Below are 26,424 nucleotides of genomic sequence, written 5' to 3'. Positions count from 1 at the left end.
AAGTAGCGAAAGGCTATGTGTGGAGTATGGCTCTACCTGGGGCGGAAGATGAACAGAGATTGGAAGCCTTTGAGATGTGGGTGTGCAGGGGATAGAACAGATCCAATGGACTGAAAAGTGACAGAAAAAGAGTGCTAAGAAGAACTGACAAGAAAAATTCTACAGATAAGACTCTGGTTGGGAAGAGATTGCTTTCTTGTGGTTACTATGGAGGGAAAGGTGAGAAAAAAGTTTTTTTTTAAAATTACAGTAGAACACCTATTTAACATTTTTACAGGGACCTGATTTTTCCAATCTTAAATTGGGGTTTACCTTAAATCGAGGTTTTGGTAGAAAGCACACCTCTTCCAGAGATCTTTGCCCGTATTAACATAAATTGTACCATTACATATTAACTATACAGTGACAGCAATAAACAAGGAGATATCTACCCAACACACTGTGCTGTAGTTACGGTCTGTGCTTCATTTTGACAAATGTTTGTCAGTGAATGCAAAACCACTTCGGTTTAAGGTTGTTCTTATAACTTTATACGTGATTTTCCATAAAAGTCTGCAAAGATACGAAACTCGCACAAAAACACATTAAAATCTGTACGAAACACCAATAAGTTTGTTTAAATATTTTTACGGATATTTTCCAAGCAGCGACTTACTCATTAGCACGTATTTTCTAATTTCAATAGCAATAGCATCACTCCAGAGGCTTGTGGCAAACATTTCCATGTTCTTACTTCAAACGGTGACACGTAACCTAGGTTTACCGTGCACATATGAGAACATAATTCAAGCTCCCTGTAAAATAATATTTTCACCATAAATTTATATGGGAACAGCCTTTCTGAAATTTAACAAGACACGAAAGTACATAACCTAACCTCTGAAATTAGTTATGCACACCACTGTACCTTGAGAAGGAGAAATATCACATTATTTTATTTCAGTACAAACTGCCTCTGTGGATCAGTGGTAGAGTGTCAGCCTCCAGATCCCAAGATAGCAGGTTCAAACCCGGCAAAGGCAGCCTGATTTTTGAAGGGCAGAAGAAAGTCCATTCGACACTCCATGTCGTAAGATGTCGGCACATAAAAGATCTCTGGTGTTTGCCCGACAAAATTAATTAAAATCTCAGCCATACATGCCCAAGAGAGTTTCGGTTTACTCGGTCTGCCACCTAGTGGGCCTAGAGTAAAACTAGCAGAAGCCAGATGGCGTTAAATTAAAATGTCTGCACGTGGTAGCTGACGCCATACCGTACGATTATTATTATTATTATTATTATTATTATTATTATTATTATTATTTCAGTACACAGTATTAAAATTAAGCAATCGTTTTCTTCAGTTTTTATTTCTAAGGAGTTAACAACTGCTGTCATTGCACTTATTGCAAAACCATGTTATCCCGATTTTTGTTTACACAAGTCGGAGTTGTGAGAAGACCTCAGGCTCGCTCAAGATAGACTCACTCGCATGTAGTGAGGAATCTATACAGGAGACGATTGATCGCATTCAATATAAACGCTGGAGTAGTGTATAAATATCGATAATGGATAAAACCTAACACTTCGAATTTGCCATGATAACGTATGAATCAGTAAAAGGGTTCTCACTGTAACCAAAGGATAATGCACAGACTAATGTCATTAAAACGGGGGTTCTCTTCTACTACAACGGCCGCGGTCGGATGTGTATCCGAGTCCGACGTCTCACTTTAGCCCTAACTGCCGGCGCTCTGAATTCTTTTTCTGCCTTGAATCATCCTTAGCAAGTTTAAGACGTCTTTTTCGTAGGTTCTTAATGTCCCATAACCAAAACGAATAAAAATAAATATTTGAGAATTTAACATTTCCTTAATACTGAATGCAGGTTTTGTCCTATTGTGAATTACGTTAAATCGAATATAAAATTGCATTGCCATTATGGAATAATTTTTGCGACCTGAAATTTCTTACATTAAATGTGAATTTATAGTAAACTGAGGTCGCGCAAAATTGGGGTTTACTGTATTTTTTTATTACACTGCATTGACACAGATAGGTCTTATGGCAACGATGGAATAGCAAGCAGCTAAGAGGGGGAACAAAGTGGCCATGGCCTTAATTAAGGTACAGCCCCAGCATTTACCTGGTGTGAAAGTGGGAAATCAGTAAAACCATCTTTCGGACTGCCGACAGAGTTTGAATCTACTATCACCCGAATGTAAGCTCACAGTTGCGCGTTACTAACTGAACAGCCAGCTTGCTCGGTGAAAATATTATAAGATGGCAGACATTATGCTAGTGACAGGAGCCAATACCATGTCAAGACCTGGCTCACCACAACAGGCCCTTGTGCGTTAAGCAGCGAGGAGTGGCACAGTGACGAGCCTTTTCATGAACAAGTGTTTTTCCTGTGCTGAATATCTGCTGCATGGTGTTTTATTGCTTTAACATAACTAGTATAACTGACAACAATGGTTAGTGCATCATATCATTGTTTAGTTCAAAACATGCCTCTACCACTCGGAGATGTTGCCCAAGTCATTGCCCTGATTGATGATGGATGCAGCATTCGTTATATCACTGCTGCCATAGGCACCATGGTGCAAGAGGCAGCGAACAAAATTTTGAGAAACACTTGGTTACTTCAGAAGACCTAGAAAAAAAGAAAAGATGACCGATTTCTAATCAGCCAGGTTCTTAGAGATTGCCATACAACTGCGGTTGAAGCTTGGAATCAATACATGCAGTGTTAACGTGAGCACGATGCCTTAGAGAACAAAATCTTCAATCGCAATGACCTGCTATGGGATCAGATCTGAACAGACATCACCAAGCTGCCCGTCTTCAGTTTGCTCGACGGCACACCTAATGAACCGCAGATCACTGTTCTTTGACGAATCCAGGTTCTCCCCAGAATTTCCAGATGGTAGGGAAAGAGTCTGGAGAGTGGTATGGCACCTGGCAGAGGTTCCATGATGGTATGAAGTGCATTTCAATGCAGACCCTAACTCAGAATTGCTGTTCATTGAGAACAGTAACCTTAACACTCACCGATCACGTTGTGTCCTTTACTCCACTTATTGGAGACAAATTCACATTCATTCACGACAATGCTCGTGCACATCTAGTGCACTGTGTATCACAGTATCCTTAAGAGACTGTTAGACTCAACCGACAAGCTTGCAACCCTGAGTTAAATCCCACAATGATCTGAGAATTGGCACTCCAAGAGAAATGGATCAATATCAAACAAAGACATATCAGAACCTTAATAGTGACTGTATCCGACAGGATGAAGGATACAATTACAGACAAAGGGGGACATACCAGATAAGGAGTATTTGTTTGTTAGTATGGACATAAGTTGAGGGTAGAAAGTTAGACAAAATGTTGTGACAACTTTTTTTCCAAAGTTTCGGTTCCTTACTTATGATGGTTATTGTCTCAAATCTGGATTAAAGGGCACGAATTTATACATCACAAGTTCATATAAGAATCATCTTTAAGTTGATTGCAATTGCAGTTACCGTATAATCCCCAATACCAACTGCACATTTTTTTTTTTGAAAATATCGCTTCTAAAAATTGGGTGTGGGTCTTATTCAACACTTTTATTTTGCGGAGCGGTATTCTACGAGTCTCAGGGAATGTTACATTTTTTAGTGTATTTTAGTTTTAAGGGTTGTCACTGGATTCAACCGCTTCTTCCGACAGCGTTTGTTTGAAATTAACAAGTGGACATGTGTGTACCATATTGTTCTCTCTTATGTATTTCATATGATAATGGAGATTTGTTCTATAATATGTGCATAAAACTTTTCTAAAAGTCGGCTGTTGTTTATAAGCTCAGTAATTTTATTTCAAAGTACGGAACAACCCTGAAATTAAATATCAACGTTCTCGTGGTCACCATGACTTGGCAACCGAGCTGCTCAGTGTGCGCTCCATCTCCAACCCCAAACACACTTTTCTTTCACAGTAAGTGCTCGGTGACAGTCAGTCTACAGTCCCACGTTCTGCAGAATGCCACATGTAAACACTAATTCAACCAAGCGTTTGCGATCTTTTACTGTAAAAAAGGATGCTGAAATTATCGGAAATCGTTCCCCCGTTAGGAAATACGATATAGATGAATCTTGTATTTGAGATTGGAGCAAGAAGAAAGATTTTCTTTTAGACAGTAGTGGCGATAGTAGAGTTTTCCACAGGCAGAGTGCAGTTTCCTGAAGTTCAAAGGATTCTGTACAAATACGTAACGGAAAGGCGGGAATTGGGATACAGCGTGTCTACTGAAATGTGCCAATTAAAAGCATTAGAAACCGCAAAAGAACTTTCTACGCTGGAGTTTAAAGCAAGCCGAGGGTGGATCAGAAATTTCCATAAGAGGAATGGACTGAGCATTAGAAGGCGTACCACAATTTCACAGCGTGTTCCTACTGCCTATGAAGAAAAACTGTTTTCTTTCCAGCGCCATATAATTTGGTTGTGAAAGAAAAATTTGTACCTGCTTTCCTAAACTGGAAATGCAGATCAGATGCCCGTCTATTCTGAAATGCCATTGGACAGTACTGTGAGTGTTAAGGGGTTCAAAAGTGTTAACTTCTTGGCTGGTGCAATTCATGCGCGCAATGGTCTCTCCATGCATAGCGATCCTATAAGATTCTTCCCACTACGGTAACCAGTACATCTGACACGTGCAGTGATCTCCCCGCGCAAGGCATGCGCATAATAATTATGGTCTCAGTTCTCTCTGGAAATTCTCAGTTCCCATGGAGGGAATTAGATATTTTTCACCAATAGAGCATGTAAAAAACAGATCAGATGATAGAGGAAACCCCTGAAAAGCCTTACATCTGATCTGTCTCAGTTCTCTCCTCGAGCTAACAGCGTGCGGACAGCAGGGTAACGCGAGCGGTAAGAATAGTGACGAGTGGTTCGTTTTTACTTTCTTACAATGCCTCCCTTCATTCAACACTAGCGTCGAAAATTTTGTACAATCAACCACATGAAATTGTTTTGAATGTACACGAATTTATGAAGAGAGAAGCAGCTGCTGGTGTAGTGACGATCCCTTTGAAGAAGGCTCAGGAAAGAGTCGTAAAGGCAACTCGTGTGTCTGAACGATCTGCGAGACGGATTATTAGGGAAAGGAAAGCCGCTGAAGAAACTAGAACATAATTTGGTATGCCTGAGAAAAAGGACACACTACGGAAACGTATCGATGGTGTGGATAACTTTGACGTGTCTGTGATTCGCCATACAGTGCATGACTTATCTTGTAGAGAAATGTCCACCAACAATCTGCAAACTCCTTCCTAGACTTCAGGATGAGGATAGCATAAAGCTTACAGGTGGGAAACAAGTTTAAAACTTATCTTAAAGAATATGGGTTTTAAATGGAAAAAGACAAGAAACAACAGGGCTGTTTTGATAGAATAGCATGACATTAGGTCTTTGCGTATACCGTTCCTGAAGGCGATTAAGAAATATCTAGAGGAGGGTCGTCCAATAGTTTATGAGGACTAGTCTTACATTTATACTAGCCATTCAAGCACCAAGAACTGGTATGATGACACATCAGCAGGTTTGACGACACCTGTATCAAAAGGCAATAGATTAATAATCGTTCATGCCAGTGGCTCGTCAGGTTTTGTACCAAACGCTCTATTAATGTTCAAATCTGGGAGGTCGACTGAAGACTACCATAATGAAGTGAACTCTGAGAATTAAGGAATGGAGAAAGGTTTGCCGTCTCACAGAGGAAAAAGAATCAGAATATTATGCACGGGAAGGACTAGTCGAAGATGGGACTGAAAGAATCGCATTCACAGTTAATTTACATTCACAATTGTTAGGTATGGGGATCCACCTATTCAATACAAGAAATAGTGATAATAAGTCATCACATATTCATTTTTATTTGGGACCGGTTTCAGCAATAGGGTATGCCATCATCAGCCTAGGAAGTAAGAAAAAGACATTGGACATAGAGCGCATTACATTTCTTAAAATTATTAACAATACTTTTTTTAAAATGTACATTCTTGAACTGAATTACTTTACATATGTACAAGGGTTTTTATCATTAAAATTGAATATAGAGAGGTGTACACCAAAATATTTGTACAGTTAAGAAAACAGAAGTGGAATGAGCTTTTTTCATTATAAGAACAATATGGGTCGTAGCTACAATGTAGTCATAATGGTACATATGAAACTGAGTTTCTTACTTCAGTATCATTATAGCTAGGCTGATGGACTAGTTACAACAACCAGTTGTTTACTTAAATTTCCTCGTAGATGTTCAATAATTATTCAACTTTGATATAGCAATGTGTGAAGTTTGAATAAATGTCTTATACGGCTAAAATATAGTAAGGCTTCTGTGTCACAGGTTATTATATCCACAAGGGTTCAGTAAGTCCATTGTATAGCTAGGTCTGCATGTCCGCAGGTGTTAACTACTTTCCAGTTCTTGTGGTACATGTAAAATTTAGTTTATCTATTTGAAGATCTTGATGTCCATTTTTAAACATTTGTAATCAATATAGATATGCTGATGAGCCAATTGCTACAGCCCGTTATTCATAAATGTATACTAATTAAAATTTCTGAGACATTCAACTTGGCTTAACATTGTGTAGATTTTGTATAAAACTCTCATATGGCTAAAATCTGATATGACAGTATTACAGGTTATTATATCCCTAAAAGTTCATGAAGTAAAATGGGTTTTTGTTTTTTCATGACCGTAAATTGCGACTTAAAAATTGTAAGTTAATATAAAAGAGCAAGGTTTTGAGAAAATGGTATCATCGAGTGGATCTTGTAAAAACTCTGGAAGTATCTCAAACCAAAGACGGAACCTCGAGTGCCAAGTTGAACATTGAAGAGGAACGAGGAAATTTAAGTAAACAACTGGTTGTTGCAACTAGTCCATCAGCCTAGCTATAATGATACTGAAGTAAGAAACTCAGTTTCATATATACCATTATGACTACACAGAAGCTACGACCCATATTGTTCTTACAATGAAAAAAGCTCATTCCACTTTTGTAATTTTAACTGTACAAATATTTTGGTGTACACCTCTCTATATTCAATTTTAATGATAAAAACCCTTGTACATATGTAAAGTAATTCAGTTCAAGAATGTACATTAAAAAAAAAGTATTGTTAATAATTCTAAGAAATTTAATGTGCTCTATGTCCAATGTTTTTCTCTTACTTTCTAGGCTGATGATGACATACCCTATTGCCAAAACCGGTCCCAAATAAAAATGAATATGTGATGACTTATTATCACTATTTCTTGAATTGAATAGGTGGATCCCCATACCTAACAATTGTGAATATAAATCTCGATTCAATACAGAACCTAAAAATGAAATTTATGACACTAGATTCACAGTTAATGGCAATAGCAACGTTAGTGACAGTGAATTCGAAGAAAACGTTCCATCAGGAGACAGTGAGAACATCAGCGATGTCAGGTGTAGAGGAACTGAATTAAGGTCTCCACTATTAACTTGTGTGAATATTAGTATTAGTACTTGAGTAGAAAGTTAGAAAATGTATTACTTATTTTAGTGAACTGGAATGTACAGTAATGCCTACTAGTGATGTGAATATTTTAGTGTAAAGAAAAATTGTGTATAAAGACTTTGTGTGAACTGAAAGCTGCTTTGCTCTGACCGCTTCTTATACAGCCTGCAGCACGGTGACAGACGAGCGGGACGCAGGGTGCTCGAAGACTGGCATGGGTAAGTCACATGATCTTCTACATTTGCTCTATTGTTCCCACGCGTTATGTATACTTGCTCATGGAACTAAACTTCCACCGTACATTGTCTTGAAGAGAAAGATGCTTCTGAAAGAAAATCTACCTGCTGGTGTTATCCTCAGGACTTCGGTTGGATGGACAGTCCGACTGGCTGAAACGTGTTTGGCAATGTCGCCCTGGTGCCTTGAAACAGCTGTATACAAAGTGGGTGGTGGCTGACAATCATGCACGGATACTAACTGGTTGTATTAAGTGCCTGGAAGTTCAACTGCTTTGATCGTGGTAAAGACAGCGTGGGGTCGTATCTCTGGCGACCTCGTCCAGAAAAGTTTTTAGAAGTGCAGCATTTCTAATGCTATGGATGGCAGCGAAGATAACGTTGTGTGGGAAAGTGGCGGTCAGAGTGATAGAGAAAGCTCCAGAGTTGGTACTTCTGATGGTGTTGACTATCGTTCTGTGAATGATAACTTTACCTTTTTTTAAAAAAGAATTTGTCATTTAAAATATAGGGTGAGGGTCTTATTCAGCGGCAGGTGGTACTTGGGATTATACAGCATGTTATTTCTAGCATTCTTCTTAGGATGCAGTCTCCCTACGGAAGGTCGGTGGCCCAACCGATCAGGATTACTTCATAATTAACATTTAAACTTGATCAAGTTAGAGCACCTCCACTCTGTTCTATCCTCTTGCTCTCAGCAGCTGCCTTCCTTTGATCTGCCAAGACCATAACTTCCTGCAGCGCCTTCTGCTGCTCTGTCGTCAAATGACCGGTGAGTACTTGGTACCACCCGGGGTCACCGGCCTGGATATCTGCAACACAAGAAATCATCTGACATCACCATTTGCATAGTTCTGTGCTAAATAAATCAAGGCCACATCAATTTGTTGGATAAATGTTCACAATTTCAAAGCCATCAGAGTAGAGTGTGTGTCTAAATATGGCATCTTCGTTTCATTACGGAAAATGAGTAATGAAGCAGTGCGAAATTTGTTGGAAGATGAAAGTGACGGAGTTGATTTTGAGGTTACTGAGAATAACAAGAAATACAAAGACTTGAAGACTTCAAGGAGTATACAGGAACAAGAAACTTGCTGTACCAAGCTCGATAGCTGCAGTCGCTTAAGTGCGGCCAGTATCCAGTATTCGGGAGATAGTAGGTTCGAACCCCACTGTCGGCAGCCCTGAAAATGGTTTTCCGTGGTTTCCCATTTTCACACCAGGCAAATGCTGGGGCTGTACCTTAATTAAGGCCACGGCCGCTTCCTTCCCACTCCTAGCCCTTCCCTGTCCCATCGTCGCCGTAAGACCTGCCTGTGTCGGTGCGACGCAAAAAAAAAAATTGCTGTAAAGAACATCATTGTAAGGGAAGAAAAAGAGAAGAAATGGAATGAGTTTGCAGACAAACTGGAAGAGGACAGTAGAGGAAATATGAAATTGCTATACAGAGTAGTGAAAAACAAGCGAAGAGATCAAGAGACCGAACGTGATGATGGAACTCTGGCACAAGAAGAGGGAGAAATTAAACAAGAACTCAAGATCTATTTCAAAAAGCTGCTGAATGGAGATACAGAAAACGTAACAATGGATAGAGGAGAGCCAAGTCGAGGAACCACAACTGAACCACCAATTACATGGCTTGAGGTTGAAAATGCGCTCAAGAGTATGAAGAAAGGAAAGGCAGTGGGCATAGACGAACTAAGTGCAGATATGCTGAGAGCAGCAGGAATTCCAGGAATCCAGTGGCTCTACAGACTGCTCAACAAGATATGGGAGGAAAATACTATTCCTGAGGACTGGAAGATGGGCATCATTGTACCTGTGTTCATGAAAGGAAGCCGACGAAAATGTACTAATAACCATGGTATCACACTACTGTCTCATGTCCTGAAAATATTGGAAAAAATAATAGACCAGAATCAGAGATATTGTTGAACCAATTTTGGAAGAAGAGCAGTATGGTTTCAGACCAGGAAGGTCAACTACAGACCTTATATTTGCAATTAGGATGCTAATGGAAAAATACTGGGAGAAGAACAAGCCTTTATTTCTAATATTTTTGGACATTGAGAAAGCATACGATAGTGTACCAAGGGAAAGAATTTGGCAATGCATGAAAGAACTTCAAGTGCGAGACAGCCTCATAGACAAAGTGAAAATGTTGTATAGTGGGAACAGAAGCTGTATTCAAGTAGGATGTGGTTTGTCGGACTGGTTTGAAACAAAGAGAGGAGTGCAGCAGGGCAGCTCATTGTTACCACTTCTATTTATTATTGTTATGGATGTAGTAATGAAATCTATTAAAAGGAAAGAACATGGAGATATCAAAGCCTTCACATTTGCAGATGATGTTGCGATCTGGAGTGACTCAGAAGAGGCATTGGGAGAGAGAATACAAAGTTGGAATGAGGAGTTTAAGAAATATGGTTTAAACATCGGCAAGACCAAGACTGTGGTGATGAAAGTGTATGGGGAAGGAGCAGAACCAACAGTCATGTTAAATGAAGCTCAACTGGACAGCGTTCCAGTTTTCAAATACTTGGGTAGCGTTATATCAAATGACAACCTAGCAAAACATGAGGTGAACAATCAAATCAATAAGGCAACACAATTTTACCACCAGGTAAGACACCTGCTGTGGGATGAGCAAATACCTATGAAAACAAAAATGACATTGTACAAGTCCTATTATACACCAATTCTTACAGTCTCGAAACCACAACACTGACCAATAGAGATAATTCCAAACTTCAGGCAGCTGAAATGAAATTCCTACACACTATGATCCAGAAAACCAGGAAAGACAAGATTAGGAATGAGAAAATTAGACAAGAAGTAGGAATAGATGATTCTCTCCTCAATAAGATTCAGATATCAAGACTGAAGTGGTTTGGTCACATGAATAGGATGCCAGTAAACAGAACTGCAAGGAAGGAATTTGACAGAAAGGTAGAAGGAAGACGACCCGTGGGAAGGCCACGAAGGAAATGGATAGATTTAGTTAAGAGCGATGTACTGCTGAGAGGTCATGATTGGGACAAGTTGGTGGAGGAAGAATGGTACAAGGACAGGATGAGATGGAGAAGGCTCATATACCACACCCGGAAAACTGGAGATGGTTTAGGATGATGATGAAGATAAGAATAACCTGACAGATTAAGAGTTAGATTTGGAATGTTCATCAGCTATTTCTTCACAACAAATATTGGAAAGTGAAAGTGATGACTAACCTTCCCTAAAGCAACCTATCACAATGTGGTCGAAGAGCACGCCTCCAAATGATTGCATGACAATACATTTTCCCTAATATTTTCAAGAATGTATCTTTCAGAGTGATGAAACTTTTGCTAGTGCATTACAGATACATTATTGAAAATTGGTACGTCTCTGTTTGTGACGTGTACATATGATCAAAACTTTTATTATTTTGAATAGGAATTACACTTTTTGAACAGACTGTACTTATTTCTAGTAAAACAATTTATGCAATTTCGTGTCACCACGATAACCCTCAGTGTATTGGCTTTATGTAGATTTATAAAACTTCCCAGATTTATTTTGTATCTTGCGTATATTTTGTATTTCATTTAGACAAGTAAATGCTGCTACCACATTACCAGTTCTAGGGTTATAGAAAGAATTATCCACAAGCTGCCTCTTCATCCCTACACATGGCCACTTCACTGTTAAGAGTTTACAAGGGCCCAGGTTTGATTCCCAGCTGGGCAAAGGATTTTACCCATAAAGTTAATTCCACTGGTTATTGACCGGGTGATTTTGGTAGACTTTAATGCATGCCATTCAGCTGTAAAAGCGAGCTTAATCTACATTACTGCCATATCCAATGAAAATGGGGATAGGGTCAAGAAGAAGATCCTTGCCGAGTTCATTCCATTTCGCTTAACATTTGCCAATTTAAAAATTATCTGAAAAGTAGTAAAGTGGAACCTCAATTGTCAGGTTTTGCAGTGAGAAATAAATTAAGGGGGGGAACTGAAAATCCAGGTACAAATTAAAACCAACAATTTTCTTAGATTGTTGGTCAGTCATGAACTTAAAGTTTGCCTTTAGTTTTTAAGGTGATGCTATGAGTATACTACTCACATCATTTTTATGCAACCTTAATTATCCTGATCCTAATTCTTTTTTCTTCCCTTTTCTGTATCATGAACTGAAGGCATAACCTTGGATTTGAATGGTACTTCGTTAAGGGGTAGTACGATGTGATGTAGAGAAAGTTACTACATGTATTACGTTAAATTTAAAGTTAGGATTAATTTGTTATACTCAGTTTTATTTGTTGATTAGTTTTTTTATTTCAAATTATTTTTATTTTTTTGCTCTGTTATTTCATCCTTTCTATTGGTGGAGTACATAAGTGGTTGGACTAACCTTGTCATTACATTCAAACTCCTTTATTAATTGTTATCATTTGGCAGGCTAATTTTATACTTGCTTCATCCTGGGTTTCCACCACCTTATTTAATTTATTTTATGGGGCAGCTGTTCATCATGGTTTTCTTGTAGACTGTTCTGGACGCAAGTTTCTTCTGGGTAAGTTCTTATTTATTGTGCTTGGTGATCTTGTGTTATCTTATGTTCTTGTGGGATATTTTTGGTTAACTCCAGCCCGTTCTTTATACTGCGCACTATCCAGAACTAATTACCGTATTACGCGAATAATCCCCGCACCATAATTTTAAGAATGATCATTTTGAAAAAAATCAATTGAACTAAAATTCCTTCCATCGAAGGAGTAAAGTAGGCATAAACATTTCATATCAAAATATACGCGCAAAAGTTAAACTGCGACATTCAGTTCTGACGAGTCTGTTGATGGCGACAATAATACAAGTGAAGTTGCCAGTGATAGTAGTGACAGTGAGGTTGATGGATGGACAAATAAGGATGAAAACAGAGTCCTAGAACCATTTATATGTTTTACAGGCCTCACTTATACGGCCAGTAATTCCGCAAGTATCCCAGAGGTAAGAGATCGTTCCCTACGTGACGACTTCTTCAGCTTCTTGAGGAACAATCAAATCTCTATTATGAACAAAATTCTGGGAGGTATGAAACGTCCCCCAAATGGAACAAAAAAATTGTGGTGGAAAGAAAGGGTACCCTCAGAAGTCCTGCACACAAGGTACATCTGCTCGGCTTGCTTAAATGGCAGCTGCTTCACGCAACACCACACGAAAATCAAGAAAGTGCTCTCACCAGGTTTCAATCATTTATTTCATGTCATTTAAAAGCTACATGTATTTATATTTCATCCTACTTCTCAAGATAGGTGTGCTTCTGTTGCCAGTCCACAGGAAAGAATGGAGTCACGTGCGCCCGGACAACAATGTTAACACCAGTCAGGTACACTTTATAATCTCCTATCTCTTCCTCCTTATCTCAGATTACCCGAACATCACTTACTCCTAATATACCCAGATGCATCCTCTTTGCTGACTCAGCCAGTTCTACTTTCTTCCATAAGCCCCATTAATATTGATAGCTCCCCATCGGATTCCATTTCGTTCGCAAAGTTGTTTCCAAGGAGTCCCTCGCCTGTCATATGAGAGTGGGACTCCTATAGGTCCGAGGCTTGCTTAAAATGTTCTGAGCTCGGTACATTCATAAAGCAGGATGCTACCCTACTTGCACATAGTCCAAGTGAGGATCTCTCTTCTAACGGGTTAGGGACCACCGGTGGATTGTATAGTCCTAGCCGCCTGATCACAAGGGGGGCCACGATTCAGAATATGTCCGAGATGCCCACTCCCATTCCATAGCAACTGGTATCCCGACTCTCAGGACCACTTACTAGGCCACTCAGCCGTTGCCCATGTTTCACGAACTAGGACGTGAACACAGTAACCCACACCATGAACCATGGAAGGACAGTAAAAACCAACATTATAACGGGGTTCTCGTTATACCCTGTACTCGCTATAGCAGACTTCTACTTTACATCTTTGGAACAGCAAGTTTAAAGAATTTGGACTAAATATCAGTAACACAAAAACACCTGAAATGACTATCAACAGGCAAGGCACAGATTCAAACATTTACCTGGTGACTCTCTTGCAGTCTGTTTCCAACTTCAAATACCTTGGAAGTATCCTTTCAAAAGACAACACTGTAAACCAAGAAATACAGTAGAACCTCGATTATACATTCCCGGAAACTACGTTTTCCTGTATTATTCATTCAAATAACGTGGTCCCGCCGAGCATCCTAATTAAATCACATAAAAATCCCGCATTATCCGTTCCTCGAAGAAACTATTTCCCGGACCAACTGTCCAGAAATTTCAGTCCCATCAACGCTAAATCCTCAATCACATGTTTTTCAAGTAACCGTGTCTTACGAAAGGATGGCTACGGCATACTTATGGATCTTGGTGTCGACATCCCGTCATTTTGGTAATTTGAGGGAGTACGCTACTCTACTGGAAAAGCGATCGACAGTGAACTTGCGTATGGGATCATCTTAGTTCGCATTCAGGTAGTATTGTTTAGAGTATCCTCGGAAATCATAAAACAGAGAGTGCCCACAACAATCGGAAGGAGACAGAGCGCATTTCGACAGCTCTATTTGAAGACAGAACGTGTTTCGGCAAATGTTCTTACTTGCAAAATGTCTAGGCCTACATTATATCCAGGCTTACAGTAGATATATTTTTTTTTTTAATTTTTTTTTTTTTACTTTTTTCGAGATATTCGCCGAACGGGTTTTCAGCATTTCCCCCAGGGCACTGTGTAGTCACTGGGTTTTCAGGCAGGAATCGAAACTGCTCCTTCTTAAGTAATACAAAACTAGTATTTAATATTATCGTATATGATTATGTTATCGAGACCAGAACAGATGTTGCACCTTACATACATAAAGCCATGGGAGGTTTTGGGATTGCCTATTAATGTTTTCATCCAAATATACGTTTTCGTGTTAAAATGTTATAAAAACCACAGTCGTTTTATTTGCGCACGTTACATTTAAAAACATTGTATCATTTCGCACTCGTACCGACTTGTGCAGCGAGCGCGCTTTCCAGCTGAGCTCAAGGTCGCGAATAATCTAATTTCGGAAGTGTTAATGAAATTTTTTCTCTTTACAATTCGATTGTGATTAGTGACGGACAGAACTAAACATAATGCATTCGAGAACTTGAGGACTGATATTTTCAAAACCATATTCTCGAGTTCAACATAACCTATAAAAGTCGATGTAGGCCTAATTTACGTGGTACAAGATTTCCATAAACTGACTAGGAACAGTATACCGGTGACCAAATTACAATGGAAGATTTAAAAAAAAGGGGATTTTGCCATCACGTTGGACGCTTTTGTATCTAATGTGCTTTATTTTATTAGATTAGAGAATGAAAAACTACTTGTGGTTGATTGTTGTTTGGCTTGGCGCTACGGGCATTATGTTTTTTCAAAGAGTTTGGCTGATCTAAGATGCTGAACTGAAAGAACTTTTCAAAGGAATTTGACGAAGTTTTCAGAGGAAACTGACGAAGTTTCCCCGGTAAAAGTGAATGTAAAGTTTCGAGATTTTCAAGTCGCGTACCAATAATTAACGCTTGAAGCCAGCCCCGCGGTCTAAGTTGCCTGCCTCTCACCCGGAAGGCCCGGGTTCGATTACTGGCCAGGAGAGCCATTTTTACCTGGATATGAGGGCTGGTTCCAGGTTCAGTCATTCTACAATTACCTTTAATCGAGGAGCTGTTTAATGGTGATATGGCGACCCCAGTTTAGAGAGCTAGGAATAACGGCCGAGAGGATTCGTCACACTGACCAAGCGTCTCCTCGTAATCTGCAGGCTTTCGGATCGAGGGCGGTCGCTAGGTAGGCGGAAGGCCCATTGAGGCTGTGGTTTGGTTTGGTTTAGGTTGGTTTGTAGGATTATAAGTATACATATTTCATTTCTTTGATGTTTAGCCAAATTGTTGATGGTTCATTCGTTCCCGGATTTTCCGTTTTCCCATGTTGTACGTTTTTTTCCCAGGGTCCCTCCAAAAACGGAGAATAGAGATTCCACTGTACTTAATAAGATGGACTCGAAACATGAACCCTGCATAACAAGGCAAGTAGTAAAATTCAGTAAACTGAAATGAAATACATCGGAACATTGAACCAAACGACCAGGAAGGACAAGATTAGAAATGAGGCAAACAGGAAGAAGGCTGGCATCAAAATACCTGTTACCGAGCTTTTAGGATGACACAGACTACAATGGTTAGGACATGTCAAGAGGATTGACAGAACAAGACAAGCAAGGAATTACTTTGACAGAGAAGTGAAAGGGCAAAGACCAGTTGGAAGACCAAGGAATAAATGGATAGACACAGTGAAATTGGAGGTCAGCAAGATGAATGCCAAGTGGAACAGAAACTATACTTTCACAGGAAGAAGTGGTAAGCACTTGTACACCACATCCAGGAAACTGGAGCTAGAAAATGATTGTGATGATGATGACCTAACATCTTAGTAACAGCTTGATGCAAGTGTAGTGGAAATAATTCTCTGAACCCATGGGTAAATAGTAGAAATATCGAGCTCGATTAGTAAGTGGTGGTGGTATTATTATTATTATTATTATTTACATAGTTATGTACGGACTACATTTGGTATAAACCGTGGTTGTATCATCTATTTGTGTTGTATGATCTGACTTGCGTAACAAAACATGTGAGGTTATGTCACGATACGTCTACTGTATGTATATTAATATGAGTAATGTCATCATCATCTTCCTTCCAAGTATTGGGCCATGTGTCCCGTTACGGTCTTGCATTTTTCTTTTTGCAAGACTTGAAAGCAATCAAATGTCCTTCCGACGGGTTGCTAGCCTGAAGGAAGAAGTATTTAATGTAAGAACACATAATTAATAGTATATAATTTATTATTACCAGCAAATACAGTAGAATCCCCATTTAACGTTTTTACAGGGACCTGATGTTTTTAACCTTAAATGGGGGTTTACCTTAAATGGATGTTTCTGTAGGAAGGGCAGCTTTTCCAGAGATCTTTGCCGATATTAATGTAAATTGTACCAACATAATTATATTATTTACACAGTGACAGCAATAAATCAAGACGTCTACCCTACACACTGTACTGTAATTATGGTTTGTGCTTCATTTTGACAAAATTTTGTCAGTGAATACAAAACTGCTTCAGTTTAAGGTTGTTCTTATAGTGTTACACATGATTTTCTATAAAAGTCGGGAAAGCTACCAAATTCGCAAATAAACAAATTAAAATCAGAATGAAACAGCAATTGGTTTGTTTAAACATTTTCGCGGAAGTTTTCCAAGCAGCGGCTTACTCATTAGCACTATTTTCTAACTCAAATAGTCTGAACACGCATATTCCGTTTCATTCTTAAGAATTGTAATAGCATCTATCCAGAGGATTGTGGCAAACATTTCCATTTTCTTATTTCAAACGGCGTCACCTAATCTACGTTTACCGCGCATGTATTATGAAAACCTATTTCAAGCTCCCTGTAGAATAATGACAACATTTTCACTATAAATTTATACGAGAACAGCCTTTCTGAAATTTAACAAGATGCGGAAGTACATACCCTAACCTATGAAATTAGTTACGCACACCGGTGTGTCTTGTGAAGGAGAAGTATGGCCTGAAGGCCTTAATCTTGCCAGGTAAAATAAAACATTACATTATATTACATTACAAGTATCATATTCTTATTTCAGGACACAGTATTAAAATTATAGTTTACTTCAGCTTTTATTTCTAAGGAGCTAACAACTTCTGGCATCGAACTTATTGCAAAAAAAATATTATTCTGATGTTTGTATACAAAGCCTGAATTGTGAGGAGACCTCAGGCTCGCTCAAGATCGACTTGCTTGCGCGTAGCGAGCAATCGGTACGGAAGATGATCGATCGCATCCAATATAAATGCTGGAGTAGAGTCATATACCGTATTTGATATGGTGTATGAATATTGATAACGGATACAAATTAACACGCCCGAATTTACCCATAATAACAGATGAATCAGTAAAAGAATTCTCATTGTAATCGAAGGATATTTCAGATTAATATTGGAATTTTCTAAGGTTATAATAACAATGTCATTTAAAAGAGAGTTCTCTTCTGCTACAACGGCTGCAGTCGGACGTGCATCTGAGTCCAACATCTCACTTTAGCCCTAAGTGACAGAGCTCTAATTTCCTTTTCTGGCTTAAATCATCCTTAGCAAGCTTATGCCGTATTTTTCAAAGGTTCTGGATGTCCCACAACCAAAACGAATAGAAGTAAATTTTGAGAAATTTAACATTTCCTTAATGCTAAATGCAGGTTTTGTGTATTGTGAATTATGTTAAATCTAAAACAGCATTGCTCTTATGGAATAATTTTCGGGACTGGAAATTTTTTCCGTTAAATGCGGGTTTATGCAAAATCGGGGTTATACTGTATGATGTATAAAACCAATGTAATGTTGTGCAACACAGGGTAGTAGTCCAGAACAACGCATCTTTATCGCTAAAGGTTTATAGAATGTTCAATCAAGAGGCAGTCTTGGAAGACAGTGGAGTGTTAGCAAGTCGTTAGTCAAGTGTGTGAACTCGTGTTGTGATTTTGTTGTGTTGGAAATCAGCTGACATGTTAATATAGCAGTCAAATGTTTGTCAAGATGACAGTTTATTAATGTGTGTAAATAAAATAGTGTACACAATTGACAGCATCTCGTATATGTGTCTTTGTGGTTACAAAAATGATGATGACGACCCAACATTTTAGTAACAACTGAAAACTTACTCTGTAGAACTTCCTTGAAGACAACGTACTCATCGATCTCGCAGTTCTCCCTGTCCAGGGGAGTCGTGTAACTCTCCAGAGCAGTCTCTTCGTTGGGTTCGTAGTCCTCGTCGCTTTCATCGTCCGTATCGTCGATCTGTTGGATATATTAGACACTATTGAATGTGACTGACTGATCAAGACATTTGCCAAAAACATTTCTGGGATTCCTGAGTTACAAACCTTAAGAAAAACAGGCAGCCCCAGAGTTGATAAAACTGAAGGGAGGGAGTGGCAAATCACGGCTGGAATTTATTGTTACATGTAATTAATCTCATAATAGAACCGTATTGAGGACAATATATTAAAATTATAAAATCCTTTTATTAAGAACCACCTACTCAATACAATACATTACTCATTGAATTATAAAATAATCATGAGGTGTCTTAAATAATGGAACATGTTTCGTTCGACATAGCGAACATCATCAGCCGTTAATTTACAAGGAATAGGTCAGGGCCCTGAGCTGAAATGATAAATGTTAAAAGAGTGACAATGCCGTAATAAAAAGTAAAATGATAACATTAGACTTGAAATTGTAACAATATGTACAGATTAACAGCAAGTATTTGTAGTGGAATACATTGAACGATGGTAGTCTGTAAAGTTAAAACAATCATGAGGTTGTTAAAGTAAAAATTTAATGGAATTTATTGTCTCGATATTTTGTTACCAGAAACATTTTATAGCTCCTTTAAAAAATAATCTTATAAATTAGAGATACAATTATATGTCTATAGAAAACTCAGTGACATTCCATAATGTAACAACAGCTCAATCACCAATAACTGAAAGCATACAAAGACAACTGTTTAATTTTGTAAGATTTCTTTTTTGCTAGTTGTTTTATGTCGCACCGACACAGATAGGTCTACAATAATAAAGTTTTATTATGAATCCACCTGTTCAATACAATATAATGTTGTTACATTTAAAATAACTTCATTAGTTAAAAAGTTATATATGGGACATGTTTCGCTCCCTTATAGAGCATCAGCCAAATCTGAATCTCAATGTGGTGCTCACCACATAACCTCGGACAACACCAAACCGACAAACAGCAATTGGAGGGACATTCAACAAGATAAACCAAGCAGCAGCTTTCAATATAACGTTGATTTACGTCCCTTTCAATCACCTTATCAAATCCATTAGTTCAACGAACGGTCATTGACATCTATAAGAACATATCTTTTTAACAGCATTCGCCGAGGTCACATGACAACAAGCATTTAAATTTCTTGAAGACCAACATTTATCCTGTTATAAGTTCAATCATCAAATTGATGATAAATTTGAATCTTTATAGACTCTTATCCACAAGGGATAAATATCTTTTTTACCAGATCTCATTGCTAAGAAAATCCTCAAATTTTAGCCCCTAAGATTGATCTTCACGTCTTTCTAGGATTTTGGACATGATATATATATTATTTATTTTATATTTTAGTACTCTCTCTTCCATAATTTTAATGTATCTTCCTATTAAGCACATGTAATTAAGCCATGTATACAAAGATTTTATATTTTATGATTTTCTAATAGAATAAGTTTTAAGTTTGTCAAAAATGTTCTAATAGTTCTTAAGTCTTTATTTACGTAAATAACAATTATTTGAGATTCAGATTTGGCTGATGATGCTCTATAAGGGAGCGAAACATGTCCCATATATAACTTTTTAACTAATGAAGTTATTTTAAATGTAACAACATTATATTGTATTGAACAGGTGGATTCATAATAAAACTTTATTATTGTATATCAACAGATTTCAATACGGATTAAAACATAAGATTAGTCACTTGCAACAGATAGGTCTTATGGCGACGATGGGACAGGAAAGGGCTAGGAGTGGGAAGGAAGCGGCCGTGGCCTTAATTAAAGGTACAGCCCCAGCATTTGCCTGGTGTGAAAATGGGAAACCACGGAAAACCATTTTCAGGGCTGCCGACAGTGGGGTTCGAACCTACTATCTCCCGAATACTGGATACTGGCCGTACTTAAGCGACTGCAGCTATCAAGTTCGGTTTGTAAGATTTCAAACCGCCTCCAAACAATCTACAGCTGAAACTGGTCAGGACATCCCTCTCTAGAGCATTTCCCTGGTTATTACGTCATTATTCATAGGTCCCAGTTCATGTCCTATTAAATACATGCTAAAGAAACCTGGATAGCACATTTATGTCACTCTTTAGTATGTTTGTAATTTAGTGTTCTGGGCCAAGTTGCGCACACCACGCGTGGGTAAGGATTTGGCAAAGAACTTAATTTTGTAGCCGCAGACTACCCGGACAACATAGCATGCTAGCGTGTCGGCCTACAGCTAGTTGCCTTGGCTACAGGTAGGATCAGTCACAAGCCAGTCTTTGCTGTGGCTCTTTGGATAGCACAACAGTAGCTTGTCCGAGTGTTGTTTCTAAATCTTGGTGCTTACTTTACGTTCATAAGTGAATTGTGTTACGTACGTAAATTATGCCTACGGTATGTACGTATACAGCTGATGTGCAGTGCTTAATTTTACGTTAGTAAGTGAATTAGGCATATTGTACTTAAGCATAGGACTAGTGGTTGCAGGACATTCAGTTATGGAGAGGAAGAAGAAAGTTAGACAGTTTACTAATAATGAAAAAAAGTTTATCGAGAAAGTGGATGTTAAGCCACACATGAAACGTGTGCAAATTGCCCGGATGTTCGACATTCCTACGACAACTTTACCACTGTCCGGCAGGAGGAAGCAGCCAAATGAAACTTGTCCGTAAAAGCCAGTTTCCAGCTTTAGATGATCTTCTGGTGAACTGGTGGCAACAAGTTTGGGCTTCGAATATTCCTATTGATTGATAGCCCTGATGTTTTAATGCAGATAAAGCTGGGCTATTTTTCGAGCTTCTTCCTGTAAAATGTACGCGTTCAAGGGTGAGAAATGCTATGGAGATAAACTTAGTAAAGATACTGACGTTGCTATTATGCTGCAATGAGAGTGGTACGCTGCTCATAATAGGGAAGTGGAAGAATCCGTGCAGTTTCAAGAATGTGCCTACCTATCCATGCCAGTACACAGCAAATACCAAAGCTTGGGTGCCGTCATTGATTTTTGAGAATTTCTTGTGATCACACTTGATGGCAGAATGGGAGTGCAGCAGAGGAAAATCGTATTGTTCATTGACCGCTGTGTCGCACACCCAAATAATCCATCTTTATTTGAGAAATGTACGTGTAGTGTTTCTTCCCGCCAACTGTACAAGCCATCTCCAACCGCTGGACCACGGCATCATCCGGCGTGTGAAGCAGAAATATAGAAAGATTCTCGTGCCGGAGAGACTGGCATTCCTGGAAAAAGCTTCACGTAAAATAAGAATTCTGGATGCCATGCATTTCTTAAAATCTGCTCGGCATCAGTAAACGACACCACAGTAAGAAAATGTTTCCACAAAGCGGACTTTGTTCGTTCAGCAAGTGATGACTTTTAAATGGAAAGCACTGATGATATGGGTGAAAAATGTGACCAGCTCGGTGGTGGTGGTGATTATTCTTTTAAGAGGAAGTACAACTGGGCAACCATCCTCTATAATTATAACACTAATCGGAGAGAAAAAATGGAAGGGGTCCGACACTTCGAAAAAGGAAGGTATCGTCCAAAGGAAGACAAGTGCCATGAACGGCGTGAAAATGAAAGACTCTCTAGCCATTGCAAACCTATAGTGCCTGGGTCGGAAAAGAACAAGAGTTGACCAAGGAAGGTCGGATAGGATAGATGAAAGTGAGGAGCCTGACACAAGTAGGTGGAAGTAATGCCAGGACTCAGCTGAGAGCCCCGTGGTCGCAAACCCACCCTCCAAAGTTCAGAGCCCTTGGGGCCCCTTTTAGTCTTATCTTACGACAGGCAGGGGATACCGTGGGCGTTATTCTACCACCCCCACCCACAGGGGGAGACCACCTCGGGACATATGTACACATGAATTTTGCCACGTATGCTGAATGTGATGACAACGTTGCTACCTTCAAAGTGCAGACTGTAGATGAAATTTGTGAGCAGCTGATGATTTAAACCTAAGAATTTCATTTTTGTCCGTATTGAACTGAGAATGGATGATAGGAAAAATTTAAAACGGTCCACCTTTTCAATACAAAAATGTTATAGTTTATTTATAACATGTATTTGCACTTGGAACTAGTTTCAACGCTGTTTTGCGTCATCATCAGCCAAAATGTGGGAAATAGGCCAGCATGTAGGCATTTATATTACACAAGGCGTTACATTAAACAATACACATCTTACAAGAAGATAAAAACAGGGACGAATATAGAAACAAATGAATCGTTGAGAAAGTAAAAGTTATACATATTAAAAATAACCTTAACCACACATCTTGCAGTGCGAAAGTGTTCTTCTTGAATGATTCCTGAATATAAAACACACGCGCACACATTTCTGAAGAGCCAGCAGGCAGGACAAAGTAAAGTGAAACCTTAAGAGTTCTTCTGAGAAGAGTTCATCATTTTTTCTATGTTCCGACTAACTAATGAAGTCTCCTTTGAGTTCCTGATAAACATACACAACAGGAAAATCTCCTTCACTCTCAACAATAGCTATAAAGACCAACGGTAAAATTTCATTTTAAATATTGTGCAGAGACGTGAAAGCATGATCTTGAACATGATATAACTCCTTCATATAACCCAATTTTTTACACAAGGTGTTACATTAAATAATACACATCTTACGAGGAGATAAAAACAGGGATGAATCTAGAAACAAATGCAACGTTGAGAAGTTATACATATTAAAAATAAGCTTAACCACACAACTTGCAGTGCGAAAATATTTGCCTTGAATGATTCCTGAATACAAAACGCACGCGCACACATTTCTAAAGAGCCAGCAGGCAGGAAAAAGTAAGGTGAAACCTTAAGAGTTCTTCTGAGAAGAGTTCATCATTCTTTCTATGTTCCGACTAACTAATGAAGTCTCCCTTGAGTTCCTGATAAACATACACAACAGGAAATTCTCCTTAACTCTCAACAATAGCTATAAAAGAACAACGGTAAATTGTATTTTAAATACTTTGCAGAGATGTGGAAGCATGATCTTGAACATGATATAACTTATTCATTTAACCACCTTTGAAAGTCTCTCTCTATATTACATAGCTTCATTAACACACCATTCTGTAGATGCACAAAATAATCTTGTAATATTCACAGGTGCGGTATTCAGCTCGACAAGAATATAAAATAGGTATTAAGGAATACGTTGTTGAGAGTTTGGAGGTTGACTGTGCCAGTATTTGTGGTGTATTGTTGCAGCGTTACGTGTAGGGTGGGGGCAGGTTTCTATGATGTTTATTGCGGGACATGAGGCGGTAAAGCTATGGCGCGAGATGAAGAGGAACAGAACGTGTTGGATAGTTTAGGTCTGGGGAGCGGCCATTGTTGGATTAGGAGGGGAGAGGGGAGGAGCGGTAGGGGAGGAGGAGTGGAAGGAGGGGAAGTATGGAGGGTGATGTGGTGAAAGTGGGTGTCGTGACAAAGTATTATGCATAATCTGAAAGACAGATCTGTTTTTCGGGATATTCATGTTTTTGAAAAATTCAATGAGAAAGTCGAGCCTGCTGGCTCTTTAGAAGTGTGTGCGCGTGCGTTTTGTATTCAGGAATCATTCAAGGCAAATTTTCGCACTGCAAGTTGTGTGGTTAAGCTTATTTTTAATATGTATAACTTTTGCTTTCTCAACGATGCATGTGTTTCTACATTCGTCCCTGTTTTTATCTCCTCGTAAGATGTGTATTATTTAATGTAACACCTTGTGTAAAAAATTGGGTTATATGAAGGAGTTATATCATGTTCAAGATCATGCTTTCACGTCTCTGCACAATATTTAAAATGAAATTTTACCGTTGGTCTTTATAGCTATTGTTGAGAGTGAAGGAGATTTTCCTGTTGTGTATGTTTATCAGGAACTCAAGGGAGACTTCATTAGTTAGTCGGAACATAGAAAAAATGATGAACTCTTCTCAGAACTCTTAAGGTTTCACTTTACTTTGTCCTGCCTGCTGGCTCTTCAGAAATGTGTGCGCGTGTGTTTTATATTCAGGAATCATTCAAGAAGAACACTTTCGCACTGCAAGATGTGTGGTTAAGGTTATTTTTAATATGTATAACTTTTACTTTCTCAACGATTCATTTGTTTCTATATTCGTCCCTGTTTTTATCTCCTTGTAAGATGTGTATTGTTTAATGTAACGCCTTGTGTAATATAAATGCCTACATGCTGGCCTATTTCCCACATTTTGGCTGATGACGCAAAACAGCGTTGAAACTAGTTCCAAGTACAAATACATGTTATAAACTATAACATTTTTGTATTGAAAAGGTGGACCGTTTTAAATTTTTCCTATCATCCAGCTGATGATTGACGAAGACTGTAACGAGCAAGAACCCAAGATGAAAATGAAACCAATGAGATCTGTGCAGCAGTACCAACACATTTAGCAATGGTAGAAGCCATGGACATATTGTGGCATTATGTATCAAGTTTTGTTGTGGATGACAGTGGAATGGATTGCGTTACCAAACTCAATACTGTTGTGTGTAATTTGGAACGAAAGAAGAAGCAGTCTACAGATATGTTTATTACACACAAATGATGACATGTTAAAGATGTAAATTGCTAAGTAGAATAGCACAGCAGAGTTGTGACCTGGATTTCTGCAAGTATGTTAAAAACTACAAATCAGTCTATCGAAGAGTTCTTAGGGTGGTTAAGATAATGCACAATAACGAGAAAGTTAGATTTATTTAAACTGATGAATTTCATTTTATATCCATACTGAACTGAGAACGTAGGATAGGTAACTTGAAGGATCCACCTTTTCAATACAATCTTTGTCTATCAAGTTCATCTTGGACTTAAGCACAGTTTTAAAGTGTTATATGTAAGTGCTGAATCGGTAGACCTCGGTTATCTTAGACATCCATATTGGCAACCTTTGAAACACTAAGTATAAATCGCTTATTCATCGCTGTGCGACATCTGGTGTACACTTTACGAACTAGTACTGTTGTTGTTTAGACAGCAAAGCCAAACTATATAATTCATGCTAGTAACAAGATTTGCATCGAGAAATGTTATATAATGTTAAATAATGTATTAGTGACACAGTTGTTGACGTAAAATAAATGTTTAGAAAATTCATATCGATCGATCATATTATCGATTCAATTCAGATTTAATTTCCATCCAGCTGGCAGTATAACCGGAACCGGCAGCGCTCCCTCCTTACTCCTCACCCCGTAAAAATCGGGCTCAAGAAAATGTTCGCGTATAGTATGTAGATCATGTAAGTTTCCACTTTTAAATACTGGGATAACTTTAGCTATTTTTAGGAGATTAGGAAACTGACCACTAGAAAATGATTCATTGATGAGATAAGTTAAAGGCTGTACCAGATAGGGAGCACATTTTTTAATGAGTTTTGTGGGAACTTCATCTACACCTGTGGAAGTTTTGTTCTTCAAAGATTGTATGATTTTAAAAACTTCCAGTTCTGTTACTGGAGTTAACTGCATAGTTTTGCACAAAGGTTGGGAGTTCTGATAATACATCTGATTTATTTGCATTTTCAAGTTTGTATGGTAGAGATAGAAAGAAATCATTTATATAATTAGCCAAATGATGAGGGTCATTCATTTGTATTCCCTTGATCATTTTTTATGGCAGCAACTTTATTTCCAACTGCGTGTCTGTTGGTTTCTCCCTTGATTACCTTCCATATGGTTTGTGATTTATTGCACGACTCTTTACCTTTCTTGTTATTGTGCATTATCTTA

The 26,424-nt window shown here is 38.5% G+C and overlaps 1 protein-coding gene across 1 annotated transcript in view; it reads right to left on the bottom strand.

Annotated features, from left to right (window-relative positions):
• Positions 1–26,424, bottom strand: part of msk (importin-7 msk) — a 198,093-nt gene that overhangs the window by 15,097 nt on the left and 156,572 nt on the right. The window contains exons 21-22 of the mRNA XM_067156336.2: positions 18,556–18,691; positions 8,432–8,575 (exon numbers count right to left, since the gene is read on the bottom strand). Of these exons, the coding sequence (XP_067012437.2) occupies positions 8,432–8,575; positions 18,556–18,691 (280 nt within the window). The remainder of the gene's footprint in view (positions 1–8,431; positions 8,576–18,555; positions 18,692–26,424) is intronic.

This window comes from Anabrus simplex, chromosome 12, assembly GCF_040414725.1.
Source record: "Anabrus simplex isolate iqAnaSimp1 chromosome 12, ASM4041472v1, whole genome shotgun sequence".
In the NCBI taxonomy this organism is placed as follows: Eukaryota; Metazoa; Arthropoda; class Insecta; order Orthoptera; family Tettigoniidae; genus Anabrus; species Anabrus simplex.
This window is presented reverse-complemented; position numbering and strand designations above follow the sequence as displayed.